The sequence below is a fragment of the Maniola hyperantus genome, chromosome 13 (assembly GCF_902806685.2).
Source record: "Maniola hyperantus chromosome 13, iAphHyp1.2, whole genome shotgun sequence".
NCBI classification, from domain to species: domain Eukaryota; kingdom Metazoa; phylum Arthropoda; class Insecta; order Lepidoptera; family Nymphalidae; genus Maniola; species Maniola hyperantus.
The window spans coordinates 5,698-30,516 of record NC_048548.1 but is presented as its reverse complement, the minus strand read 5'-3'; the positions used below and the strand labels follow the sequence as shown (position 1 = coordinate 30,516).

The 24,819-nt window shown below is 52.9% G+C and overlaps 1 protein-coding gene across 3 annotated transcripts in view; it reads right to left on the bottom strand.

Moving 5' to 3' along the window:
* Positions 1-23,498, bottom strand: part of LOC117987551 (transmembrane channel-like protein 6) — a 35,344-nt gene extending 11,846 nt beyond the window's left edge. The window contains exons 1-12 of one of the 3 annotated variants that reach the window (XM_069502761.1): positions 22,837-23,498; positions 21,799-21,921; positions 16,566-16,716; positions 14,936-15,083; positions 11,162-11,410; positions 9,733-9,878; positions 7,482-7,632; positions 7,182-7,408; positions 4,925-5,039; positions 2,558-2,667; positions 1,059-1,251; positions 607-701 (exon numbers count right to left, since the gene is read on the bottom strand). In XM_069502761.1, coding sequence (XP_069358862.1) covers positions 607-701; positions 1,059-1,251; positions 2,558-2,667; positions 4,925-5,039; positions 7,182-7,408; positions 7,482-7,632; positions 9,733-9,878; positions 11,162-11,410; positions 14,936-15,083; positions 16,566-16,716; positions 21,799-21,921; positions 22,837-22,948 — 1,820 coding nt within the window. In that variant the 5' untranslated portion in view covers positions 22,949-23,498. Of the gene's footprint in view, positions 1-606; positions 702-1,058; positions 1,252-2,557; positions 2,668-4,924; positions 5,040-7,181; positions 7,409-7,481; positions 7,633-9,732; positions 9,879-11,161; positions 11,411-12,071; positions 12,254-14,935; positions 15,084-16,565; positions 16,717-21,798; positions 21,922-22,836 lie in introns of those variants that run through there. The other 2 variants (XM_069502760.1, XM_069502759.1) reach the window with 2 other exon arrangements.
* Between the last annotated feature and the right edge of the window lie 1,321 nt (positions 23,499-24,819).

Here is a 24,819-nt window from a genome sequence, read left to right as displayed (position 1 = left end):
AGGGGAGCTGGACTCTTACATTCACAAATAAACTCTGGAACTACTAGTACACTTGTCGCCGCACGAGGCGAGGGGAGCTGGACTCTTACATTCACAAATAAACTCTGGAACTACTAGTACACTTGTCGCCGCACGAGGCGAGGGGAGCTGGACTCTTACATTCACAAATAAACTCTGGAACTACTAGTACACTTGTCGCCGCACGAGACGAGGGGAGCTGGACTCTTACATTCACAAATAAACTCTGGAACTACTAGTACACTTGTCGCCGCACGAGGCGAGGGGAGCTGGACTCTTACATTCACAAATAAACTCTGGAACTACTAGTACACTTGTCGCCGCACGAGGCGAGGGGAGCTGGACTCTTACATTCACAAATAAACTCTGGAACTACTAGTACACTTGTCGCCGCACGAGGCGAGGGGAGCTGGACTCTTACATTCACAAATAAACTCTGGAACTACTAGTACACTTGTCGCCGCACGAGGCGAGGGGAGCTGGACTCTTACATTCAAATAAAACACGCAACGAGGTGAGTATTCCGTTCCAGTTATTTAATTTCCTGTGTGAATATTGCCTCAAAATAATTTAAAAATGTGATCCAACCTCAAGAACAGCGAGCCGAGTGCGAAGAGCGTCGCGAACAGCGAGAGCGTCACCAGCATGTAGAGCACGGTCTGCGTCTGCGCCGCGCGCCACACCTGCGGCAACGACAAACACACCATCGTCTGCTGTGTTCCTGCGGCAGTGACGGACAGGCTTGGGCCCGTACAGTCGTCATCCAACCCAAGATGGACGCACAAATCGCTAGATATCTCGTGTATACTTCGGAAAGTTAACACTTCCGGTCATGTTTTTCTCATTTTACTCTTCGTCGGCGAAGGCAAAGGCTTTCATACTTGAGAGTCCTCATGTAATAATGTCCTCGAAGATGTGTGAAGATGTAAACTTAGAAAAAATTATGCGGCTTAATTTTATTATAAGAAATGTTTTAACTAAATGGACAGGTCTAGTTCTATTGGATTCGGCGGGGGGCGCCACGGGCGGGTCGACGGTACCTTCTTGCCGACGTGGCACGTGCGCAGCGCCGTCTCGCGCTTGACGTAGAACAGCAGCAGCAGCTTGAGCGTCACGGCCGGCGCCAGCAGCGGCGCGAACAGCACGGCCAGCCACAGCACGGCCTGGTTGTAGATCAGCGTCAGCGAGCTGTACGCGATGTCGAAGGCGGGCGCGCTGCGCAGCACGTTGCACCTGCGGGGGGCGCCACGGGCGGGTTACGTCGCTCGGGGCGATAAGTATATTGTACAGGGTTACAGGAAAATAGGACACGATCCCGTACGTTACAGGAAAATAGGACACGATCCCGTACGTTACAGGAAAATAGGACACGATCCCGTTAAAGGATTGTAGTACAGGACATTAGCTATCAAACGACCCCTAAAGTGCTTATGCAAAAGTGTATCGTTTTCGAGTTATTCATTTTTTTTATTTTTTTCTTGGTAAAGGGGCGTTTGCCACTTTAAAAATTAATAAAAAAAAGGAACATTAAAAAATAATCTTAAACGATTGAACATTAAACTCGTTTTTACATTGATTCTGATTTAATTCTTTGGCAATAGCATTTGTTAGAATTTTCTACCTGGTCTCTTTGTTGTGTAATTTTTTCTTGATTTTATGATTTTTGACATGACATGACATGACATGGTAAAATGAAAAAGATGTCATCATTTTCGCCAACTATTTCGGCAATATTGTCCCAGATTTTATTTTTAATTCAATTGTTTTTATAATCAGCGTGACCTGTATCAAACAACACTTTATGATTCCGCACAGTGTCTATTAAAATTTCAGTGAAGTTTTCTAACGACGTCATTTGGCTTATAACCAACTTCAGGCCGCGCGGCTTCTTGTCAACAACTGCAACTGACCGCTCGGGGGCCGCGCGAGCACACACCGACGCGGTGGCGACTGGCGGCCGCTCTCTCATGACGTCACAGGCCGCGTAGATTTGAATACTTCTACAGACTTCAATACTACAAAACAGGCCGCGTCTGTTTGTGACAGGCTTTATGCACCCGGCGCGTTTTGACGCTGGGTGTGTAAGGTTTTTTGTTGCGTCAACCTTTTTTATGGTGGACGCGACGCCCTTCAAATGTGCGTTTTTTTGAAATGTTTATAAACATACCAAAAGTGAAGTTAAATATTAACCACAACACACAGCGGCTTATCGAGAGTTTTGCCTTTCATAATAACCTTAACTGCAATATTAACTTGATTAGGGCACAATTGCTATTGAAACCACTCAATCAGAAATGCGACTTAAACACAAAAGCATTTAATAGTCGAATGAGTCTGCGAGTGTGGGTACTGACTGTGGGTGAACACAGACTGCCTTAAGAATCATCTAATACTCGCTTTTATACCAATCGATTCAAGATGGTGATAACTTCTGGTCTTAAAAACAGTTTTTAATTAAAAGTCAATAGTTTAAATAATAAAATAGAGAAATAAAAAAAATGTTTATGAAACAAAATGTCGAGGGGAATGTAATACTAACTTGAAGAGCATTCCGCGCGCCACCTCCGCCGCCGGCAGCAGCAGCAGCGACAGCAGCGCGTCCAGCAGCACCAGCCGGTAGCCCTCCTGCCCCACGCGCGTCTCCCAGCACTGCCAACTCAATCTATACTTGCAACGAGTGGCTCGCCCCAACCGAGAGCTCGGGGTATCCCTTCATCCCCATGCGATAGTTTTCACAATAATGACACTATCTATTGTGAAGTTATGTTAACAATACTGATACCCATGTGAATAAAATAAATTCGTTTCTTTATAACATTTACCTAATTTTAATATTTGTTGTTCAATATAACTGAAATTCCAAGTTCCAGTTTCAAGTATTATGTAGCCGTTCTTGACATAAGCGTCGAATTCAATCTCCACTTGGCAACCCCCCATCGTATATAATCTCCACTTGGCAACCCCCTATCGTATATAATCTCCACTTGGAAACCCCCCATCGTATATAATCTCCACTTGGCAACCCCCCATCGTATATAATCTCCACTTGGAAACCCCCCATCGTATATAATCTCCACTTGGCAACCCCCCATCGTATAATAAAACTGTCTCTAAAATAAGATAAAGCGTGGTGGGCGGGGAGGGCGGGGAGGGCGGGGAGGGCGGCGCTTCACGTCGTGCGGTCGCCGCTCATCAAGGCGCAGAGGTCTTCCCTCATCTTACTCACGTCAGCGTATCGCTCCGCCAGCTCCGCTGCGCTAGCGGTGCGAGCGGGTGGGTTGCCGGCCGAGAATCGAAGAGGTGGAGGTGGAGGCAGACGCAAGCGGGATATCGGGTCGGACGTGACTGCGATGTGGCAGCAGCCACCTGGGTCGCGCCGGACTACGAGACCTCACAGATCCTCATCGGACACGGCTGTTTCAACCCACCACCACCCATGGCCCCACCAACCTCGCGGTTATATGGGCCGAAACGCGGGAGGGCGCCCGTTCGGTACTTGCTCGGTGCGCTGTCAGTCTCCCCATTCTGGGGCAGACGTCACAGATACGGGAGATTCCCGTCGCCGTTCGTGGTGTCTCCTGTTTCCCACATCCTCTCCTGTCATTGCGTATCTGGATACCTAACTCTCGCTTCCTTCCTCTTCCTCTTCCTGCTCTCCGCGTCCTCTTCTTCTCCGTCGTCGCTGCCGCACTTCGGAGCAGCTCCTTCTCCTGTGCCACGCGTGCGCGAACTCCCGCAGTCCTCGGAAGTTCTCCTCCTCGGAGACCAGGTCCCGGTAGTATACCGGGCCCACCTCCGCATGCACCATCCCATCCAGCATCTTGCGTCGGAAGTCCTCGTACAGACTGCACTCCCACAGGACGTGGTGCGCATCCTCGTCACTCTCGCCACACTCACACCGACTACTCGCACACAGCCGGAACCCATGCAGGCGCCACCGGCAGCATCCATGGCCCGTGAGCAGCTGCGAGGTTTCATAGTCCGGAGATACCCAAGTCGCCTTGAGTCTCTCCGTCACCGCAGGGAAAAATCGCCGGAGATGACTGCCTCTTTCATCGCTCGCCCAGCGTTCCTGCCACAAGTCGACCGCAGCGGACCCTATCTCGCGCTCCCGACTGCTCAACTCCAGCTTGGTCGGCGACCAAGTAGATCTGGCGCGCCAGATCTACCCTGCCAGCGCGGATGACCTCCAGGTCTGCAGGCAGAACACCCGCTAAGACCGCCAGCGCAGAGGTACTGGTGGTACGATACGCCTTGGTCAAGAGGATGAGTGGCCCCCTCTGCGCCTTAAGCAGTTGAGACCGCACGACGTGCAGAGTCGCCCTCTCGGCCCAACACGCAGCCGCATACGTGATCGTCGCAACAAAAGTGCCCTGGTATAGAATACGTAGGGCTTCATAACGAATGCCCCAGGAAGCGGTCGACACACGCGACATCTTCCCGCAGCACTTAGCCGCCCGCTCACCGATCGACCTCGCATGCGGTGCGAATGAGCGCCTTCCGTCGATCGTAACGCCAAGCACAACAGCCTCCGCCCCGAATTTGACCGAGCAGCCACCTAGTTTGATCACTGGGAGACGCTCACCTCGTCCGCGGAGCGCGCCCAGTACACCAGCAGCATGAGCAGCGTGCCGATGTGCAGCAGCCACGTCACGTAGAAGTGTTCGACGTTGCAGTGCGGGAGACGCTCACCTCGTCCGCGGAGCGCGCCCAGTACACCAGCAGCATGAGCAGCGTGCCGATGTGCAGCAGCCACGTCACGTAGAAGTGTTCGACGTTGCAGTGCGGGAGACGCTCACCTCGTCCGCGGAGCGCGCCCAGTACACCAGCAGCATGAGCAGCGTGCCGATGTGCAGCAGCCACGTCACGTAGAAGTGTTCGACGTTGCAGTGCGGGAGACGCTCACCTCGTCCGCGGAGCGCGCCCAGTGCAGCAGCAGCATGAGCAGCGTGCCGATGTGCAGCAGCCACGTGCGCGCCAGCGTCACGTAGAAGGCCGTGCGCGCCGAGTAGTACTCCAACCTGCACAGAGCGTGCCGTCAGCGCACGACGCCCAAGGTGCTCCTGCCCGCACCCCGAGTAGCCCGCACCATCGCTCCTGCCCGCACCCCGAGTAGCCCGCACCATCGCTCCTGCCCGCACCCCGAGTAGCCCGCACCATCGCTCCTGCCCGCACCCCGAGTAGCCCGCACCATCGCTCCTGCCCGCACCCCGAGTAGCCCGCACCATCGCTCCTGCCCGCACCCCGAGTAGCCCGCACCATCGCTCCTGCCCGCACCCCGAGTAGCCCGCACCATCGCTCCTGCCCGCACCCCGAGTAGCCCGCACCATCGCTCCTGCCCGCACCCCGAGTAGCCCGCACCATCGCTCCTGCCCGCACCCCGAGTAGCCCGCACCATCGCTCCTGCCTGGTCCTGCCGGACCGACTTGTCTGTCGGACCGACTTGTCTGTCGGACCGACTTGTCTGTCGGACCGACTTGTCTGTCGGTGTAGCGGCAAAGGTGCGGTAGTAAGAATATTACTTTCGTTGAAAATGGCTTCCAGAATCTAATTAATAACATATAACGTATGACAAGTTCAAAAATATGAATTCAATAAATTCAATAAATTTGGAGTTCCACAAGGGAGCATATTAGGCCCTTTTCTATTTCTTCTCTATATTAATGACATCACTGAAGCCACAACATATAAAACAGTATTGTTTGCTGATGACATCGCAATAGTGGTATCCACCAATAATATTTGTGGTACCAAATTTCACGAAAATGAAATAAATTTGACAATTCAATCAATTATAAACTGGCTTGACAATAATAATCTTCAAATAAACCTATCTAAAACCAAATATGTTCAATTTAATAAAAATCTACCCACCCCATTAGACATAAATTATAATGACATTAATTTAGAATCGGTGAAAGCAATCAAGTTTCTAGGAATATACGTGGATACAAACCTGACATGGAATGAACAAATTGGTAAAGTTTCTGAAAAAATCAATAAATTTTGCTTTGTTCTTAGACGACTTAAAAATATAGTAGATATGAAAACCAGTCTAGAAGTATATCACGCGTACGTAGCCTCTAATCTTAGATATGGTCTGATGTTCTGGGGAAATGGGAGTAACGTAAATAGAGCTTTCATTGCCCAAAAGAAATGCGTCCGAGCGATGTGTGGAGCCGCACCAACGGATACTTGCAAACCACTTTTTAAGAAGCTTAACTTGTTAACTCTGCCATGTTTATATTTATTTGATATTTGTGTCTTCATTAAGAAGCATAATAATCTTTTTACTAAAGCGTATGATGTTTGCTCTTATCCTACAAGAAATCCTAATAGATTAGTTTTTAATTGTGTCCCCAGAACGGCCTTGTTTATGAAAAATTTCACTGGAATGTGCATTAAAGTATTCAATAAATTGCCAAATCACATCAAGTCCTTACCACTGGGACCATTTAAAAAAAAACTGTATGAATGGCTGACCGCAAAAACATTTTATTCCGTTAAAGAATTTTTTGAATACAAGGAATAAAATATTATACAATTTATACTTATGTAATAATAATAATAGTAATCTTAAGGTAATTTAATTAGAGTTGACTTGATGTGATTATATTATATTGACTATTTTTTAATTTTATTATTTCTTGGTTAATATATTACAGGTAGATAATTATTATGTGACATGTGATATTATATTATATTATGTGATATGTGACTGTTGAACATTATAATTCTAAAAAAAAAATTAAAAAAAATAGCTTATTAATAATAGATAATAAGAAAATAAATTTTGCATGCCCACTGTATGGCGGATTGTAGCTGTAAATAAACCACTGTAACACCATCATTGTACCTGCAATCGTGCAAATAAATGATTTGATTTGATTTGATTGGATTTGATTTGAAGTGACACCCGAAAATCAAATCAAATGGCGAAAATAAGGCTTTAATATTTGGACCTCGACCGGCACGGGCAAAAAAAAAACTAAAATACAAAGTTCCGCGACCGACCGCGCCGGCAGCGTCGGCAGCGTCGGCAGCGTCGGCAGCGTCGGCAGCGCCGGCAGCGTCGGCAGCGCCGGCAGCGTCGGCAGCGCCGGCAGCGCCGGTCCCCGCGAGAACATAAAAAAGCAAACAAAAAGAAAAATACGACAACTCACTTAACTATAAAACTAAGCAGCACGGGGCTCGCGCCCGCCGCCGCCGCCACGGCCAGCGAGATGGACACCTCGCTGTGGCCCGCCGCCAGCAGCCGCCACAGCGCGAACTGCACGCCCGCGGTGGCGGCCAGCACCAGCGCCGTCACCAGCGCGTTGGTGGCGCGCCGCCACGCGCGCTCCCACAAAGACGTCGCCAACTTTTGCTTGTTTTGCTCGTTCAGCAACTCCTGGTAGAAAATAAATGCGCCGACATTACTTCCTATCGCAGGACGTAAACAATCTCAGTTCACTCCGATGTACCTTGAACTCCAGGAACAAGGCGTGCGCGGCTCGCGCGGCGCCGCGCGGCGACGCGATGCCGAAGTCCCAGCCGCAGAACAGCTTGGCGGCCAGCGGCGCCGCCAGCCCGCCCGCCGGCTCGATGAAGTTGCGCCGGTACGACGCCGCCGTCCTGTCACAACACACCCTCGTTGTCACAAAGCACCCTCGGTGTCTCAACACACCCTCGGTGTCTCAACACACCCTTGGTGTCACAACACACCCTCGTTGTCACAACACACCCTCGTTGTCACAAAGCACCCTCGGTGTCTCAACACACCCTCGGTGTCTCAACACACCTTCGGTGTCTCAACACACCCTCGGTGTCACAACACACCCTCGTTGTCACAAAGCACCCTCGATGTCTCAACACACCCTCGGTGTCTCAACACACCCTCGGTGTCACAACACACCCTCAGTGTCACAACACACCCTCGTTGTCAGAACACACCCTCGTTGTCACAACACACCCTCGTTGTCACAACACACCCTCGTTGTCACAACACACCCTCGTTGTCACAACACACCCTCGTTGTCACAACACACCCTCGTTGTCACAACACACCCTCGTTGTCACAACACACCCTCGTTGTCACAACACACCCTCGGTGTCACAACACACCCTGAGTGTCACAACACACCCTCGTTGTCACAACACACCCTCGTTGTCACAACACACCCTCGTTGTCACAACACACCCTCGTTGTCACAACACACCCTCGTTGTCACAACACACCCTCGGTGTCACAACACACCCTCAGTGTCACAACACACCCTCGTTGTCACAACACACCCTCGTTGTCACAACACACCCTCGTTGTCACAACACACCCTCGGTGTCACAACACACCCTCAGTGTCACAACACACCCTCGTTGTCAGAACACACCCTCGGTGTCACAACACACCCTCGTCGTCACAACGGACGAGTCGCATTAACGAAGTGCCATTTCGTATAACCGGGTTTTGGAAATCCTTTAGTAGGCTCCGCTCACTAAATCCAAGATGGCTGCCGCATCAATATGACATTTTCACATTATGGGTGTCGTTGTTTTCAAGGTTTTGGGGGTGGCCAAGAACGAATATGATATTATTCTAGAAATCCAAGATGGCCGCCGCACCAATATGACATTTTCACATTATGGGTGTCCTTTTCAAGGTTTTGGGGGTGGCCAAGAACGAATTCTTGAAATTCATATATAAAATTATTCTTATCTTCTATTTATTATTTGATAAAATAACTAATTAACAAAAAACACACAAAAAGTCTGTTTTGCATACATATGCAAACCCCTATGCAACGCAGCAATAATATCATGGGGCTCCTTTTTTCTGGGTGCAAAAAAAAGAAATAACCCACGAAGGGGATGGCGGGGTCTCAGACCCCGCCATTCTCTTCTAACCTAAACGTTCCGAGTCACAGTGCCCAAAGTCCCGAGCTCGGTCTTGATGGTGGGAGCGGGGGGGATGAGACAGACCCCCCACCATAATGGTGGTCTCTTCTCGTCGACCGGGGCCCGTCGACGGAGCCCCGCTTCGCGGGGCTCCTTTTTTCTGGGTGGTAAAAAAATAAATAACCCACGAAGGGGACGAAGGGGATGGCGGGGTCTTACAGACCCCGCCATCCCCTTACCTAACCTAACCGTTCCGAGTCCGAGTGCCCCAAGTCCCGAGCTCGCTTCGCTCGCTCTTGATGGTGGGAGCGGGGGGGAGGAAAGAGACCCCCCACCATAGTTGTGGTCTCTTCTCGTCGACCGGGGCCCGTCGACGGAGCCCTTTTTTCTGGGTGGAAAGAGACCCCCCATTATAGTAAACGGTCTCTTCCGTCGGCCCGGTCGACATATAAAAGATTTGGCGAATTCTTAAAGTATTTATCAAACAGTTCATTTTATCAAACAATTCATTTTATCAAAAAAAAAGTGCGATATGTTGTTTTACTAATTAACACGATTAAAGAAATCAATTGTTTATCAAATGATATTTTATGAAATGACAATTTGTCTGGTAATTTGTTTTATCAAGTGAATTATTTGTAGAAACATAAGTTTTAAAACGATCATAAAACGATTCATAATTTTGCCAAAATTTGTTTGGGAAATGAAACTTTGTCATTTGTTTTTTGTCAATTGATCGGTCACCCATTTTCGCATTATAGGTGTCCTTTTCGAGGTTATCGGGGTGGCTGAGAACGAATATGGTATTACTCGTGAAATCCAATATATAATTTTTTTTACCTGTAGCATAGCACCACAAAACACATCAAGTAAAGGCAGAGCATGGTGTAGAAGTACGCGAACGGCATGTAGTAGCGCGCGCCCGGCGCCGCGATCTCTGCGTCGTGGTACGAGCCGAAGAACAGCAGCGAGTGTTCCAGCCCGCCCTACAATAGCACCACAAAACACATCAAGTGAAGGCAGAGCATGGTGTAGAAGTACGCGCCCCGGCATGTAGTGGCGCGCGATCTCTGCGTCGTGGTACGAGCCGAAGAACAGCAGCGAGTGTTCCAGCCCGCCCTACAATAGCACCACAAAACACATCAAGTGAAGGCAGAGCATGGTGTAGAAGTACGCGCCCGGCATGTAGTGGCGCGCGATCTCTGCGTCGTGGTACGAGCCGAAGAACAGCAGCGAGTGTTCCAGCCCGCCCTACAATAGCACCACAAAACACATCAAGTGAAGGCAGAGCATGGTGTAGAAGTACGCGCCCGGCATGTAGTGGCGCGCGATCTCTGCGTCGTGGTACGAGCCGAAGAACAGCAGCGAGTGTTCCAGCCCGCCCTACAATAGCACCACAAAACACATCAAGTGAAGGCAGAGCATGGTGTAGAAGTACGCGCCCGGCATGTAGTGGCGCGCGATCTCTGCGTCGTGGTACGAGCCGAAGAACAGCAGCGAGTGTTCCAGCCCGCCCTACAATAGCACCACAAAACACATCAAGTGAAGGCAGAGCATGGTGTAGAAGTACGCGCCCGGCATGTAGTGGCGCGCGATCTCTGCGTCGTGGTACGAGCCGAAGAACAGCAGCGAGTGTTCCAGCCCGCCCTACAATAGCACCACAAAACACATCAAGTGAAGGCAGAGCATGGTGTAGAAGTACGCGCCCGGCATGTAGTGGCGCGCGATCTCTGCGTCGTGGTACGAGCCGAAGAACAGCAGCGAGTGTTCCAGCCCGCCCTACAATAGCACCACAAAACACATCAAGTGAAGGCAGAGCATGGTGTAGAAGTACGCGCCCGGCATGTAGTGGCGCGCGATCTCTGCGTCGTGGTACGAGCCGAAGAACAGCAGCGAGTGTTCCAGCCCGCCCTACAATAGCACCACAAAACACATCAAGTGAAGGCAGAGCATGGTGTAGAAGTACGCGCCCGGCATAAAAACTTCAGGAAAGTACTGCGGCCGATCAGACGCAAGGTCGGCGGACCTAAACCCGGGAGAAAGTAAACAGGTGACCGAACGGCTCCAGTGCCGCTAGCCGAGACAGGAGATAGCAAGAGGAGACGCTCGAGCTGCAGATATAAGTTTTCATTTGGGCGTTCCGACAGGCGAACGGGCACGAGTGAAAGCTATTATATTCCAGATCTTTTTGGGGTCACTAAAACCAGCCAAATATTCAACAGATCCTTTCATATCTGTAGAATAAATCGGCGAGTATCAAAATGCTCACCTTCCCACTGATGAAGTCCAGCACACTGGGCCGGGCGCCGGCGGAGGCGTCGCCGGGCGCCGCGTGCAGCGCCTGCGGCACCACCACGAAGGCGAGCAGCGCCGCGCTCAGCAGCAGGTTGAGCGCGAACAGCCAGCGCAGCAGGCGGAAGTACGAGCCCACCGCCGAGCCCAGGTGCCCCTCGATGTTGCGGATCGCCTCGTACCACAGCTCCACCGAGAACACCAGGTCGCGGAGCTCGTCGCGGCCCTGGGGACCACACGGAACATAGTACACTGCCTCTCCCTTCCGTCTGAAGAGACTATCAGCTGTCTGTTGTAGTACAGAGGGATATGCTGCTGCACTTCGGGTCGCCACGTTGCAGTACAGAGGGATATGCTGCTGCACTTCGGGTCGCCACATTGCAGTTCAGAGGGATATGCTGCTGCACTTCGGGTCGCCACGTTGCAGTACAGAGGGATATGCTGCTGCACTTCGGGTCGCCACATTGCAGTTCAGAGGGATATGCTGCTGCACTTCGGGTCGCCACGTTGCAGTACAGAGGGATATGCTGCTGCACTTCGGGTCGCCACATTGCAGTTCAGAGGGATATGCTGCTGCACTTCGGGTCGCCACGTTGCAGTACAGAGGGATATGCTGCTGCACTTCGGGTCGCCACATTGCAGTTCAGAGGGATATGCTGCTGCACTTCGGGTCGCCACGTTGCAGTACAGAGGGATATGCTGCTGCACTTCGGGTCGCCACATTGCAGTTCAGAGGGATATGCTGCTGCACTTCGGGTCGCCACGTTGCAGTACAGAGGGATATGCTGCTGCACTTCGGGTCGCCACGTTGCAGTACAGAGGGATATGCTGCTGCACTTCGGGTCGCCACGTTGCAGTACGTACCACGAGCCTATCACATCACTCACTCTCTTCCACGCGAAGCTGATCCTATACTTCAGCCTCTTGAGGCGGGAGATGGGGCGGCGCTTGGAGCGCAGGCTCACGGACGCCGACAGCTTGGCGCGCACCGTCCGCTTCATGGTGAGGCCGCGCGGCAAGTCGCGCAGCGCCTCCCTGCACACCACGAGCCTATCACATCACTCACTCTCTTCCACGCGAAGCTGATCCTATACTTCAGCCTCTTGAGGCGGGAGATGGGGCGGCGCTTGGAGCGCAGGCTCACGGACGCCGACAGCTTGGCGCGCACCGTCCGCTTCATGGTGAGGCCGCGCGGCAAGTCGCGCAGCGCCTCCCTGCACACCACGAGCCTATCACATCACTCCCTCTCTTCCACGCGAAGCTGATCCTATACTTCAGCCTCTTGAGGCGGGAGATGGGGCGGCGCTTGGAGCGCAGGCTCACGGACGCCGACAGCTTGGCGCGCACCGTCCGCTTCATGGTGAGGCCGCGCGGCAAGTCGCGCAGCGCCTCCCTGCACACCACGAGCCTATCACATCACTCACTCTCTTCCACGCGAAGCTGATCCTATACTTCAGCCTCTTGAGGCGGGAGATGGGGCGGCGCTTGGAGCGCAGGCTCACGGACGCCGACAGCTTGGCGCGCACCGTCCGCTTCATGGTGAGGCCGCGCGGCAAGTCGCGCAGCGCCTCCCTGCACACCACGAGCCTATCACATCACTCACTCTCTTCCACGCGAAGCTGATCCTATACTTCAGCCTCTTGAGGCGGGAGATGGGGCGGCGCTTGGAGCGCAGGCTCACGGACGCCGACAGCTTGGCGCGCACCGTCCGCTTCATGGTGAGGCCGCGCGGCAAGTCGCGCAGCGCCTCCCTGCACACCACGAGCCTATCACATCACTCACTCTCTTCCACGCGAAGCTGATCCTATACTTCAGCCTCTTGAGGCGGGAGATGGGGCGGCGCTTGGAGCGCAGGCTCACGGACGCCGACAGCTTGGCGCGCACCGTCCGCTTCATGGTGAGGCCGCGCGGCAAGTCGCGCAGCGCCTCCCTGCACACCACGAGCCTATCACATCACTCACTCTCTTCCACGCGAAGCTGATCCTATACTTCAGCCTCTTGAGGCGGGAGATGGGGCGGCGCTTGGAGCGCAGGCTCACGGACGCCGACAGCTTGGCGCGCACCGTCCGCTTCATGGTGAGGCCGCGCGGCAAGTCGCGCAGCGCCTCCCTGCACACCACGAGCCTATCACATCACTCACTCTCTTCCACGCGAAGCTGATCCTATACTTCAGCCTCTTGAGGCGGGAGATGGGGCGGCGCTTGGAGCGCAGGCTCACGGACGCCGACAGCTTGGCGCGCACCGTCCGCTTCATGGTGAGGCCGCGCGGCAAGTCGCGCAGCGCCTCCCTGCACACCACGAGCCTATCACATCACTCACTCTCTTCCACGCGAAGCTGATCCTATACTTCAGCCTCTTGAGGCGGGAGATGGGGCGGCGCTTGGAGCGCAGGCTCACGGACGCCGACAGCTTGGCGCGCACCGTCCGCTTCATGGTGAGGCCGCGCGGCAAGTCGCGCAGCGCCTCCCTGCACACCACGAGCCTATCACATCACTCACTCTCTTCCACGCGAAGCTGATCCTATACTTCAGCCTCTTGAGGCGGGAGATGGGGCGGCGCTTGGAGCGCAGGCTCACGGACGCCGACAGCTTGGCGCGCACCGTCCGCTTCATGGTGAGGCCGCGCGGCAAGTCGCGCAGCGCCTCCCTGCACACCACGAGCCTATCACATCACTCACTCTCTTCCACGCGAAGCTGATCCTATACTTCAGCCTCTTGAGGCGGGAGATGGGGCGGCGCTTGGAGCGCAGGCTCACGGACGCCGACAGCTTGGCGCGCACCGTCCGCTTCATGGTGAGGCCGCGCGGCAAGTCGCGCAGCGCCTCCCTGCACACCACGAGCCTATCACATCACTCACTCTCTTCCACGCGAAGCTGATCCTATACTTCAGCCTCTTGAGGCGGGAGATGGGGCGGCGCTTGGAGCGCAGGCTCACGGACGCCGACAGCTTGGCGCGCACCGTCCGCTTCATGGTGAGGCCGCGCGGCAAGTCGCGCAGCGCCTCCCTGCACACCACGAGCCTATCACATCACTCACTCTCTTCCACGCGAAGCTGATCCTATACTTCAGCCTCTTGAGGCGGGAGATGGGGCGGCGCTTGGAGCGCAGGCTCACGGACGCCGACAGCTTGGCGCGCACCGTCCGCTTCATGGTGAGGCCGCGCGGCAAGTCGCGCAGCGCCTCCCTGCACACCACGAGCCTATCACATCACTCACTCTCTTCCACGCGAAGCTGATCCTATACTTCAGCCTCTTGAGGCGGGAGATGGGGCGGCGCTTGGAGCGCAGGCTCACGGACGCCGACAGCTTGGCGCGCACCGTCCGCTTCATGGTGAGGCCGCGCGGCAAGTCGCGCAGCGCCTCCCTGCACACCACGAGCCTATCACATCACTCACTCTCTTCCACGCGAAGCTGATCCTATACTTCAGCCTCTTGAGGCGGGAGATGGGGCGGCGCTTGGAGCGCAGGCTCACGGACGCCGACAGCTTGGCGCGCACCGTCCGCTTCATGGTGAGGCCGCGCGGCAAGTCGCGCAGCGCCTCCCTGCACACCACGAGCCTATCACATCACTCACTCGCTTCCACGCGAAGCTGATCCTATACTTCAGCCTCTTGAGGCGGGAGATGGGGCGGCGCTTGGAGCGCAGGCTCACGGACGCCGACAGCTTGGCGCGCACCGTCCGCTTCATGGTGAGGCCGCGCGGCAAGTCGCGCAGCGCCTCCCTGCACACCACGAGCCTATCACATCACTCACTCTCTTCCACGCGAAGCTGATCCTATACTTCAGCCTCTTGAGGCGGGAGATGGGGCGGCGCTTGGAGCGCAGGCTCACGGACGCCGACAGCTTGGCGCGCACCGTCCGCTTCATGGTGAGGCCGCGCGGCAAGTCGCGCAGCGCCTCCCTGCACACCACGAGCCTATCACATCACTCACTCGCTTGCCAGTGGGTGCTCAAGATGGAGAAGGGATCCGGAGCGCGGCGAACGCGGGGATCTGCGCGTTGCGCACGTCTGCCCCAGACAGAGAAGAAAGACTCATAGGGACAAGGATTTGTTTTTTTCTGTTTTTTAGTATTTGTTGTTATAGCTGCAACAGTGTGGGGAATCTTGGTGGTTGAAGAGGTTATAAATGAGAAGAACATCAGACAATATAAATGCAATTATGTACTTTACTAATACATTATCTGTGATAAATTCAGGTGACCGATCAATTGACAAAAAACAAATGACAAAGTTTCATTTCCCAAACAAATTTTGGCAAAATTATGAATCGTTTTATGATCGTTATAAAACTTATGTTTCTACAATAATTCACTTGATAAAACAAATTACCAGACAAATTGTCATTTCATAAAATATCATTTGACAAACAATTGATTTCTTTAATCGTGTTAATTAGTAAAACAACATATCGCACTTTTTTTTTGATAAAATGAATTGTTTGATAAAATGAACTGTTTGATAAATACTTTAAGAATTCACCAAATCTTTTATATGTCGACCGGGCCGACGGAAGAGACCGTTTACTATAATGGGGGGTCTCTTTCCACCCAGAAAAAAGGAGCCCCGCGAAGCGGGGCTCCGTCGACGAGCCCCCGTCGACGAGAAGAGAGCACTACTATGGTGGGGGGTCTCTCTCATCCCCCCCGCTCCCACCATCAAGAGCGAGCGAAGCGAGCTCGGGACTTTGGGCACTCCGACTCGGAACGGTTAGGTTAGAAGAGCGAAGAAGCGAACCCACGAAGGGGATGGCGGGGTCTCAGACCCCGCCATCCCCTTCGTGGGTTATTTCTTTTTTTCGCACCCAGAAAAAAGGAGCCCCATGATATTATTGCTGTGTTGCATAGGGGTTTGCATATGTATGCAAAACAGACTTTTTGTGTGTTTTTTTTTAATTAGTTATTTTATCAAATAATAAATTTATCATCTATTATTTTGTAAAATCGCGAATTTGAAAAACAAATAATAAATTTTTAAATGATATTTTAACATTCAGCAAATTTGCAAAGTAAAACATTTGTGAATAGAATATTTGTCAAATGATCTTTTGTAAAATGATATGTTTGCGGTATACGACGTTTGTGATTTGATTAGTTTTTCAAAAGTTTTTGGTGAACTGATAATTTGTCATACGTTTTTTGTCATTCATTAGTGAACCATAAATTCAACTGTCTAACAATTACGGTTCGTGAGATACAGCCTGGTGACAGACGGACAGACGGACAGATAGACTGTGCACTGACGTCAGAAAATCATTCAGACCAAAAATTTTGTAAACCCACGTAAGAACTCGGAAAACGGATCAATGAGCAAGTTTCAGGTTTGCTGAACGCGGGGCTGTGGCGCGAGGTGCGGGGAGGGTGCGATGCTCATCGAGGAAGTTACCTCCTCAGCTCCTCGGCCAGCGGGTTGTCCTCCATGAGCAGCCGGTGCTGCTCCATCTCCCGCACGATCATGTCGGCCGCATCGGGCGCGTCGCACGCCGCGTCCAGCAGCGCGCTGTGCTCGCTGGTCGCGCGCCGCAGTCGCAGCGTGTCTGCGGAGGACGTTAACAGATTTCTAGCCACATTATATCAAGGAGTTAAAAACGACTCACAAAAAGGAAGCATATCAATCCTAGACAAACTAGCGAGCTCACGATGTAAGCTCATTACAATATGTAAGCAACAACCAGCTCGCCACTCGATCGAGACCCAGTACTGATATGTAATAGTTGATAAGTTGTATTGAGGTAGGTGTTCCATCCACTTATACGGTATTCAGCTAAACAACTGGTACAAAGGGCTCACTCACTGTGTGCGACCTGGCGAGAGGGCATGAAGTTGACGGCCACCTGGCGCGCCACGCTGCCGCGCAGGGTGCACGCGCGGCGCGTCATCTCTATGTTCTCTGCTTCTTGCTGCAACTAGTACAAAGGGCTCACTCACTGTGTGCGACCTGGCGAGAGGGCATGAAGTTGACGGCCACCTGGCGCGCCACGCTGCCGCGCAGGGTGCACGCGCGGCGCGCCATCTCTATGTTCTCTGCTTCTTGCTGCAACTAGTACAAAGGGCTCACTCACTGTGTGCGACCTGGCGAGAGGGCATGAAGTTGACGGCCACCTGGCGCGCCACGCTGCCGCGCAGGGTGCACGCGCGGCGCGTCATCTCTATGTTCTCTGCTTCTTGCTGCAACTAGTACAAAGGGCTCACTCACTGTGTGCGACCTGGCGAGAGGGCATGAAGTTGACGGCCACCTGGCGCGCCACGCTGCCGCGCAGGGTGCACGCGCGGCGCGTCATCTCTATGTTCTCTGCTTCTTGCTGCAACTAGTACAAAGGGCTCACTCACTGTGTGCGACCTGGCGAGAGGGCATGAAGTTGACGGCCACCTGGCGCGCCACGCTGCCGCGCAGGGTGCACGCGCGGCGCGTCATCTCTATGTTCTCTGCTTCTTGCTGCAACTAGTACAAAGGGCTCACTCACTGTGTGCGACCTGGCGAGAGGGCATGAAGTTGACGGCCACCTGGCGCGCCACGCTGCCGCGCAGGGTGCACGCGCGGCGCGTCATCTCTATGTTCTCTGCTTCTTGCTGCAACTAGTACAAAGGGCTCACTCACTGTGTGCGACCTGGCGAGAGGGCATGAAGTTGACGGCCACCTGGCGCGCCACGCTGCCGCGCAGGGTGCACGCGCGGCGCGTCATCTCTATGTTCTCTGCTTCTTGCTGCAACTAGTACAAAGGGCTCACTCACTGTGTGCGACCTGGCGAGAGGGCATGAAGTTGACGGCCACCTGGCGCGCCACGCTGCCGCGCAGGGTGCACGCGCGGCGCGTCATCTCTATGTTCTCTGCTTCTTGCTGCAACTAGTACAAAGGGCTCACTCACTGTGTGCGACCTGGCGAGAGGGCATGAAGTTGACGGCCACCTGGCGCGCCACGCTGCCGCGCAGGGTGCACGCGCGGCGCGTCATCTCTATGTTCTCTGCTTCTTGCTGCAACTAGTACAAAGGGCTCACTCACTGTGTGCGACCTGGCGAGAGGGCATGAAGTTGACGGCCACCTGGCGCGCCACGCTGCCGCGCAGGGTGCACGCGCGGCGCGTCATCTCTATGTTCTCTGCTTCTTGCTGCAACTAGTACAAAGGGCTCACTCACTGTGTGCGACCTGGCGAGAGGGCATGAAGTTGACGGCCACCTGGCGCGCCACGCTGCCGCGCAGGGTGCACGCGCGGCGCGTCATCTCTATGTTCTCTGCTTCTTGCTGCAACTAGTACAAAGGGCTCACTCACTGTGTGCGACCTGGCGAGAGGGCATGAAGTTGACGGCCACCTGGCGCGCCACGCTGCCGCGCAGGGTGCACGCGCGGCGCGTCATCTCTATGTTCTCTGCTTCTTGCTGCAACTAGTACAAAGGGCTCACTCACTGTGTGCGACCTGGCGAGAGGGCATGAAGTTGACGGCCACCTGGCGCGCCACGCTGCCGCGCAGGGTGCACGCGCGGCGCGTCATCTCTATGTTCTCTGCTTCTTGCTGCAACTAGTACAAAGGGCTCACTCACTGTGTGCGACCTGGCGAGAGGGCATGAAGTTGACGGCCACCTGGCGCGCCACGCTGCCGCGCAGGGTGCACGCGCGGCGCGTCATCTCTATGTTCTCTGCTTCTTGCTGCAACTAGTACAAAGGGCTCACTCACTGTGTGCGACCTGGCGAGAAGGCATGAAGTTGACGGCCACCTGGCGCGCCACGCTGCCGCGCAGGGTGCACGCGCGGCGCGTCATCTCTATGTTCTCTGCTTCTTGCTGCAACTAGTACAAAGGGCTCACTCACTGTGTGCGACCTGGCGAGAGGGCATGAAGTTGACGGCCACCTGGCGCGCCACGCTGCCGCGCAGGGTGCACGCGCGGCGCGTCATCTCTATGTTCTCTGCTTCTTGCTGCAACTAGTACAAAGGGCTCACTCACTGTGTGCGACCTGGCGAGAGGGCATGAAGTTGACGGCCACCTGGCGCGCCACGCTGCCGCGCAGGGTGCACGCGCGGCGCGTCATCTCTATGTTCTCTGCTTCTTGCTGCAACTAGTACAAAGGGCTCACTCACTGTGTGCGACCTGGCGAGAGGGCATGAAGTTGACGGCCACCTGGCGCGCCACGCTGCCGCGCAGGGTGCACGCGCGGCGCGTCATCTCTATGTTCTCTGCTTCTTGCTGCAACTAGTACAAAGGGCTCACTCACTGTGTGCGACCGTGGCGAGAAGGCATGAAGTTGACGGCCACCTGGCGCGCCACGCTGCCGCGCAGGGTGCACGCGCGGCGCGTCATCTCTATGTTCTCTGCTTCTTGCTGCAACTAGTACAAAGGGCTCACTCACTGTGTGCGACCTGGCGAGAGGGCATGAAGTTGACGGCCACCTGGCGCGCCACGCTGCCGCGCAGGGTGCACGCGCGGCGCGTCATCTCTATGTTCTCTGCTTCTTGCTGCAACTAGTACAAAGGGCTCACTCACTGTGTGCGACCTGGCGAGAGGGCATGAAGTTGACGGCCACCTGGCGCGCCACGCTGCCGCGCAGGGTGCACGCGCGGCGCGTCATCTCTATGTTCTCTGCTTCTTGCTGCAACTAGTACAAAGGGCTCACTCACTGTGTGCGACCTGGCGAGAGGGCATGAAGTTGACGGCCACCTGGCGCGCCACGCTGCCGCGCAGGGTGCACGCGCGGCGCGTCATCTCTATGTTCTCTGCTTCTTGCTGCAACTAGTACAAAGGGCTCACTCACTGTGTGCGACCTGGCGAGAGGGCATGAAGTTGACGGCCACCTGGCGCGCCACGCTGCCGCGCAGGGTGCACGCGCGGCGCGTCATCTCTATGTTCTCTGCTTCTTGCTGCAACTAGTACAAAGGGCTCACTCACTGTGTGCGACCTGGCGAGAGGGCATGAAGTTGACGGCCACCTGGCGCGCCACGCTGCCGCGCAGGGTGCACGCGCGGCGCGTCATCTCTATGTTCTCTGCTTCTTGCTGCAACTAGTACAAAGGGCTCACTCACTGTGTGCGACCTGGCGAGAAGGCATGAAGTTGACGGCCACCTGGCGCGCCACGCTGCCGCGCAGGGTGCACGCGCGGCGCGTCATCTCTATGTTCTCTGCTTCTTGCTGCAACTAGTACAAAGGGCTCACTCACTGTGTGCGACCTGGCGAGAGGGCATGAAGTTGACGGCCACCTGGCGCGCCACGCTGCCGCGCAGGGTGCACGCGCGGCGCGTCATCTCTATGTTCTCTGCTTCTTGCTGCAACTAGTACAAAGGGCTCACTCACTGTGTGCGACCTGGCGAGAAGGCATGAAGTTGACGGCCACCTGGCGCGCCACGCTGCCGCGCAGGGTGCACGCGCGGCGCGTCATCTCTATGTTCTCTGCTTCTTGCTGCAACTAGTACAAAGGGCTCACTCACTGTGTGCGACCTGGCGAGAAGGCATGAAGTTGACGGCCACCTGGCGCGCCACGCTGCCGCGCAGGGTGCACGCGCGGCGCGTCATCTCTATGTTCTCTGCTTCTTGCTGCAACTAGTACAAAGGGCTCACTCACTGTGTGCGACCTGGCGAGAGGGCATGAAGTTGACGGCCACCTGGCGCGCCACGCTGCCGCGCAGGGTGCACGCGCGGCGCGTCATCTCTATGTTCTCTGCTTCTTGCTGCAACTAGTACAAAGGGCTCACTCACTGTGTGCGACCTGGCGAGAAGGCATGAAGTTGACGGCCACCTGGCGCGCCACGCTGCCGCGCAGGGTGCACGCGCGGCGCGTCATCTCTATGTTCTCTGCTTCTTGCTGCAACTAGTACAAAGGGCTCACTCACTGTGTGCGACCTGGCGAGAGGGCATGAAGTTGACGGCCACCTGGCGCGCCACGCTGCCGCGCAGGGTGCACGCGCGGCGCGTCATCTCTATGTTCTCTGCTTCTTGCTGCAACTAGTACAAAGGGCTCACTCACTGTGTGCGACCTGGCGAGAAGGCATGAAGTTGACGGCCACCTGGCGCGCCACGCTGCCGCGCAGGGTGCACGCGCGGCGCGTCATCTCTATGTTCTCTGCTTCTTGCTGCAACTAGTACAAAGGGCTCACTCACTGTGTGCGACCTGGCGAGAGGGCATGAAGTTGACGGCCACCTGGCGCGCCACGCTGCCGCGCAGGGTGCACGCGCGGCGCGTCATCTCTATGTTCTCTGCTTCTTGCTGCAACTAGTACAAAGGGCTCACTCACTGTGTGCGACCTGGCGAGAAGGCATGAAGTTGACGGCCACCTGGCGCGCCACGCTGCCGCGCAGGGTGCACGCGCGGCGCGTCATCTCTATGTTCTCTGCTTCTTGCTGCAACTAGTACAAAGGGCTCACTCACTGTGTGCGACCTGGCGAGAAGGCATGAAGTTGACGGCCACCTGGCGCGCCACGCTGCCGCGCAGGGTGCACGCGCGGCGCGTCATCTCTATGTTCTCTGCTTCTTGCTGCAACTAGTACAAAGGGCTCACTCACTGTGTGCGACCTGGCGAGAAGGCATGAAGTTGACGGCCACCTGGCGCGCCACGCTGCCGCGCAGGGTGCACGCGCGGCGCGTCATCTCTATGTTCTCTGCTTCTTGCTGCAACTAGTACAAAGGGCTCACTCACTGTGTGCGACCTGGCGAGAAGGCATGAAGTTGACGGCCACCTGGCGCGCCACGCTGCCGCGCAGGGTGCACGCGCGGCGCGTCATCTCTATGTTCTCTGCTTCTTCCTCCATTTTGGGTTGTTCTGAAACAAACACACTATTAGCCACTATCACCATAAACTATACATTCACACCTCACTCACTCACAAAGCGCCTTTGCTGCTAAAACCTGAGAGCAAAAGTCATATTGACTCACCCCACCCCACCCGTGATAAAAAGAAAAAGTTTAGAACACTCTGATCGGCATCTTCAGCAATTCATTGTCTCAAGAAAGGTTCGGGATTTTTGTTTAAGTATAATACTGTATCAGTACCACAGCATTTTTATTTATTGTTTAAACTATTGACTTTTAATTAAAATGTGATTTTAAGACTTGTTAATATTTTAAAACAAGATGAAACTTAAAAAAAATTAAAATTAATAGTTAAGACATAATATTTACTTTATGAATCACACAATTCTGAATGATTGACAAGTACAAATTAAACCAACAAAATCTGTAAATATTTTCTTTGTTGTTTGATGTAAAAGTTGGTGATAATTGAACATCATCAGAGTTAAAGGAATTAGTGTATAACCTCTATATTACTATAATTAAACTTTATTCCGGAAAAGTACCATGAAAATAACTAACTAAAATAGGCAGGTACACTGTCTGAACGTCGCGTCAAGCAAAAATATAAAATAGTAGGTACCTACCTATCGATGACGCGTCAAGCACCTAATTACTTGACTCAAGCATCGAGCAAACTTTGTGAACGCTCAAAATGCTTGACTCAAGCATCGAGCAAACTTTGTGAACGCTCAAAATGCTTGACTCAAGCATCGAGCAAACTTTGTGAACGCTCAAAATGCTTGACTCAAGCATCGAGCAAACTTTGTGAACGCTCAAAATGCTTGACTCATCACTCAAGCAAAAACGTGCTTGACGTCATGCAGCTTGACCGTCTCGGAAGGCCTTTATTTTAACTTCTACATCAAATAAACTGTTCACTTACCTACCAATAAACAATTTCTTGCACTATGATTCATCCAGGAAACAATCTCACTAGCACCAGCCAAGGCGTGGCGATAGTCGATAGTCGATAGTCGATACTGTTCACAAAGCATGCACAATTACCGATAAACAATTTCTTGCACTATGATTCATCCAGGAAACAATCTCACTAGCACCAGCCAAGGCGTGGCGATAGTCGATAGTCGATAGTCGATACTGTTCACAAAGCATGCACAATTACCGATAAACAATTTCTTGCACTATGATTCATCCAGGAAACAATCTCACTAGCACCACACCAGCCAATGCGTGGCGATAGTCGATAGTCGATAGTCGATACTGTTCACAAAGCATGCACAATTACCGATAAACAATTTCTTGCACTATGATTCATCCAGGAAACAATCTCACTAGCACCAGCCAATGCGTGGCGATAGTCGATAGGTACTGTTCACAAAGCATGCACAAACACATCGATTTCTATTTCTAAGGGCCAATGCTAATTGCTAATAAGAGTATTTGATATGATGTCATTATTGCGATAAGATAATAGGTGTTACTTGTACTAGGCTACTCACTACTTAGATAATAATAATATGTAAAAATTATCCCATTTTTATATTGCTTTTATGGCTTTTGCTTTGTTTTGATTTGGTTTTTCGTTTGACATTGCCGCATTTACTTGACAGTTGACACATGACATAATTGACAAAAGTTTGAGTTTGACAATACCAGACAATACCAAACAAAGACCGAAGGTTATTAATTATATTGTTGACTAGCTGATGCCCGCGACTTCGTACGCGTGGAGTTAGGATTTAAAAATCCCGTGGGAACTCTTTGATTTTCCGGGATAAAAGTAGATATAACTATGCAAAAAATCACCTCGATCCGTCGCTTCGTTGTGACGAGATTGAGCGACAAACCAACAAACCAGCAAACCAATAAATCAACATACCAACAAACAAACACACATTCGCATTTATAATAATATGAGTAGTGATTGAGTGTAGAAATGGGTAACATTGGTATAAAGCGGAGGTTTTTAGGATGCCATTTTATAATTATTATAGCAGGCAGGTAGCAGGCATATTAAAACTTTTCCTAACTAATATCGAAAGAACGAGGAAACTGATGATTATACGACTATGGTTCGCCCCGTACTAAGCCCTCGTGGTAGGTATCCCATAATTGCCATAAGAATATAAGATAAGATAAGATATATAGTGAAGATATAACTATAGTGAAGTTATGTTAGACATCTTACGCCCATTAAAAATGTAATAATTCCGTTTCTTTATAATATTTATCTAATTTTAGTATTTGTTGTTCAAGTACTGGATATAACTGAAATTATACACAAGTTTCAGTTTTTAATATGTAGCCGTTTTTGACTTAGAGCATCAAACACTAAGGTAGAGATCTATAGATCGCACTTTGACTTTGCTCAGACTTAAGATTGAGTTAATACGAGACAGACTTATGTGAAAGATATTGCGTCTCGTTTTAACTCTGTCTTAAGTCTAAGCAAAGTCAGAGTGCGCTATATAGATCTCACCCTAAACCTCCACTTAAAGCTCTCTATTTCGTATGGGAGCCAGTGGCGTAGCTACCCAGGGGCTAGGCGGGGCCGTGCCCCGGGGCTCTCGAGCTCAGGGGGCCCTCGAGCTCAGGGGGCCCTCGAGCTCAGGGGGCCCTCGAATCCTTACCAGAAAATCTCGATCGAACTCTTAGGAAAAAAAGGATACAACAATTTTGTAGATAACTTTATGATCTTTTATCTGTCTTTATTGTTGTCTGTCTGTTCTCTAAGGTGGGGAGGATATGCCAATCTACACTGGACCAGCGTGGCTTACACCCCTCTCATTCTGCGAGAAGACTCGCGCCTCTCAGTAGTGAGCCGACGATATGTTGATCATGATGAGGCCACAGTCTACAAAGAGTATGGCCTAAACCCTTCTCATTCTTAAAGGAGACCAGTTCT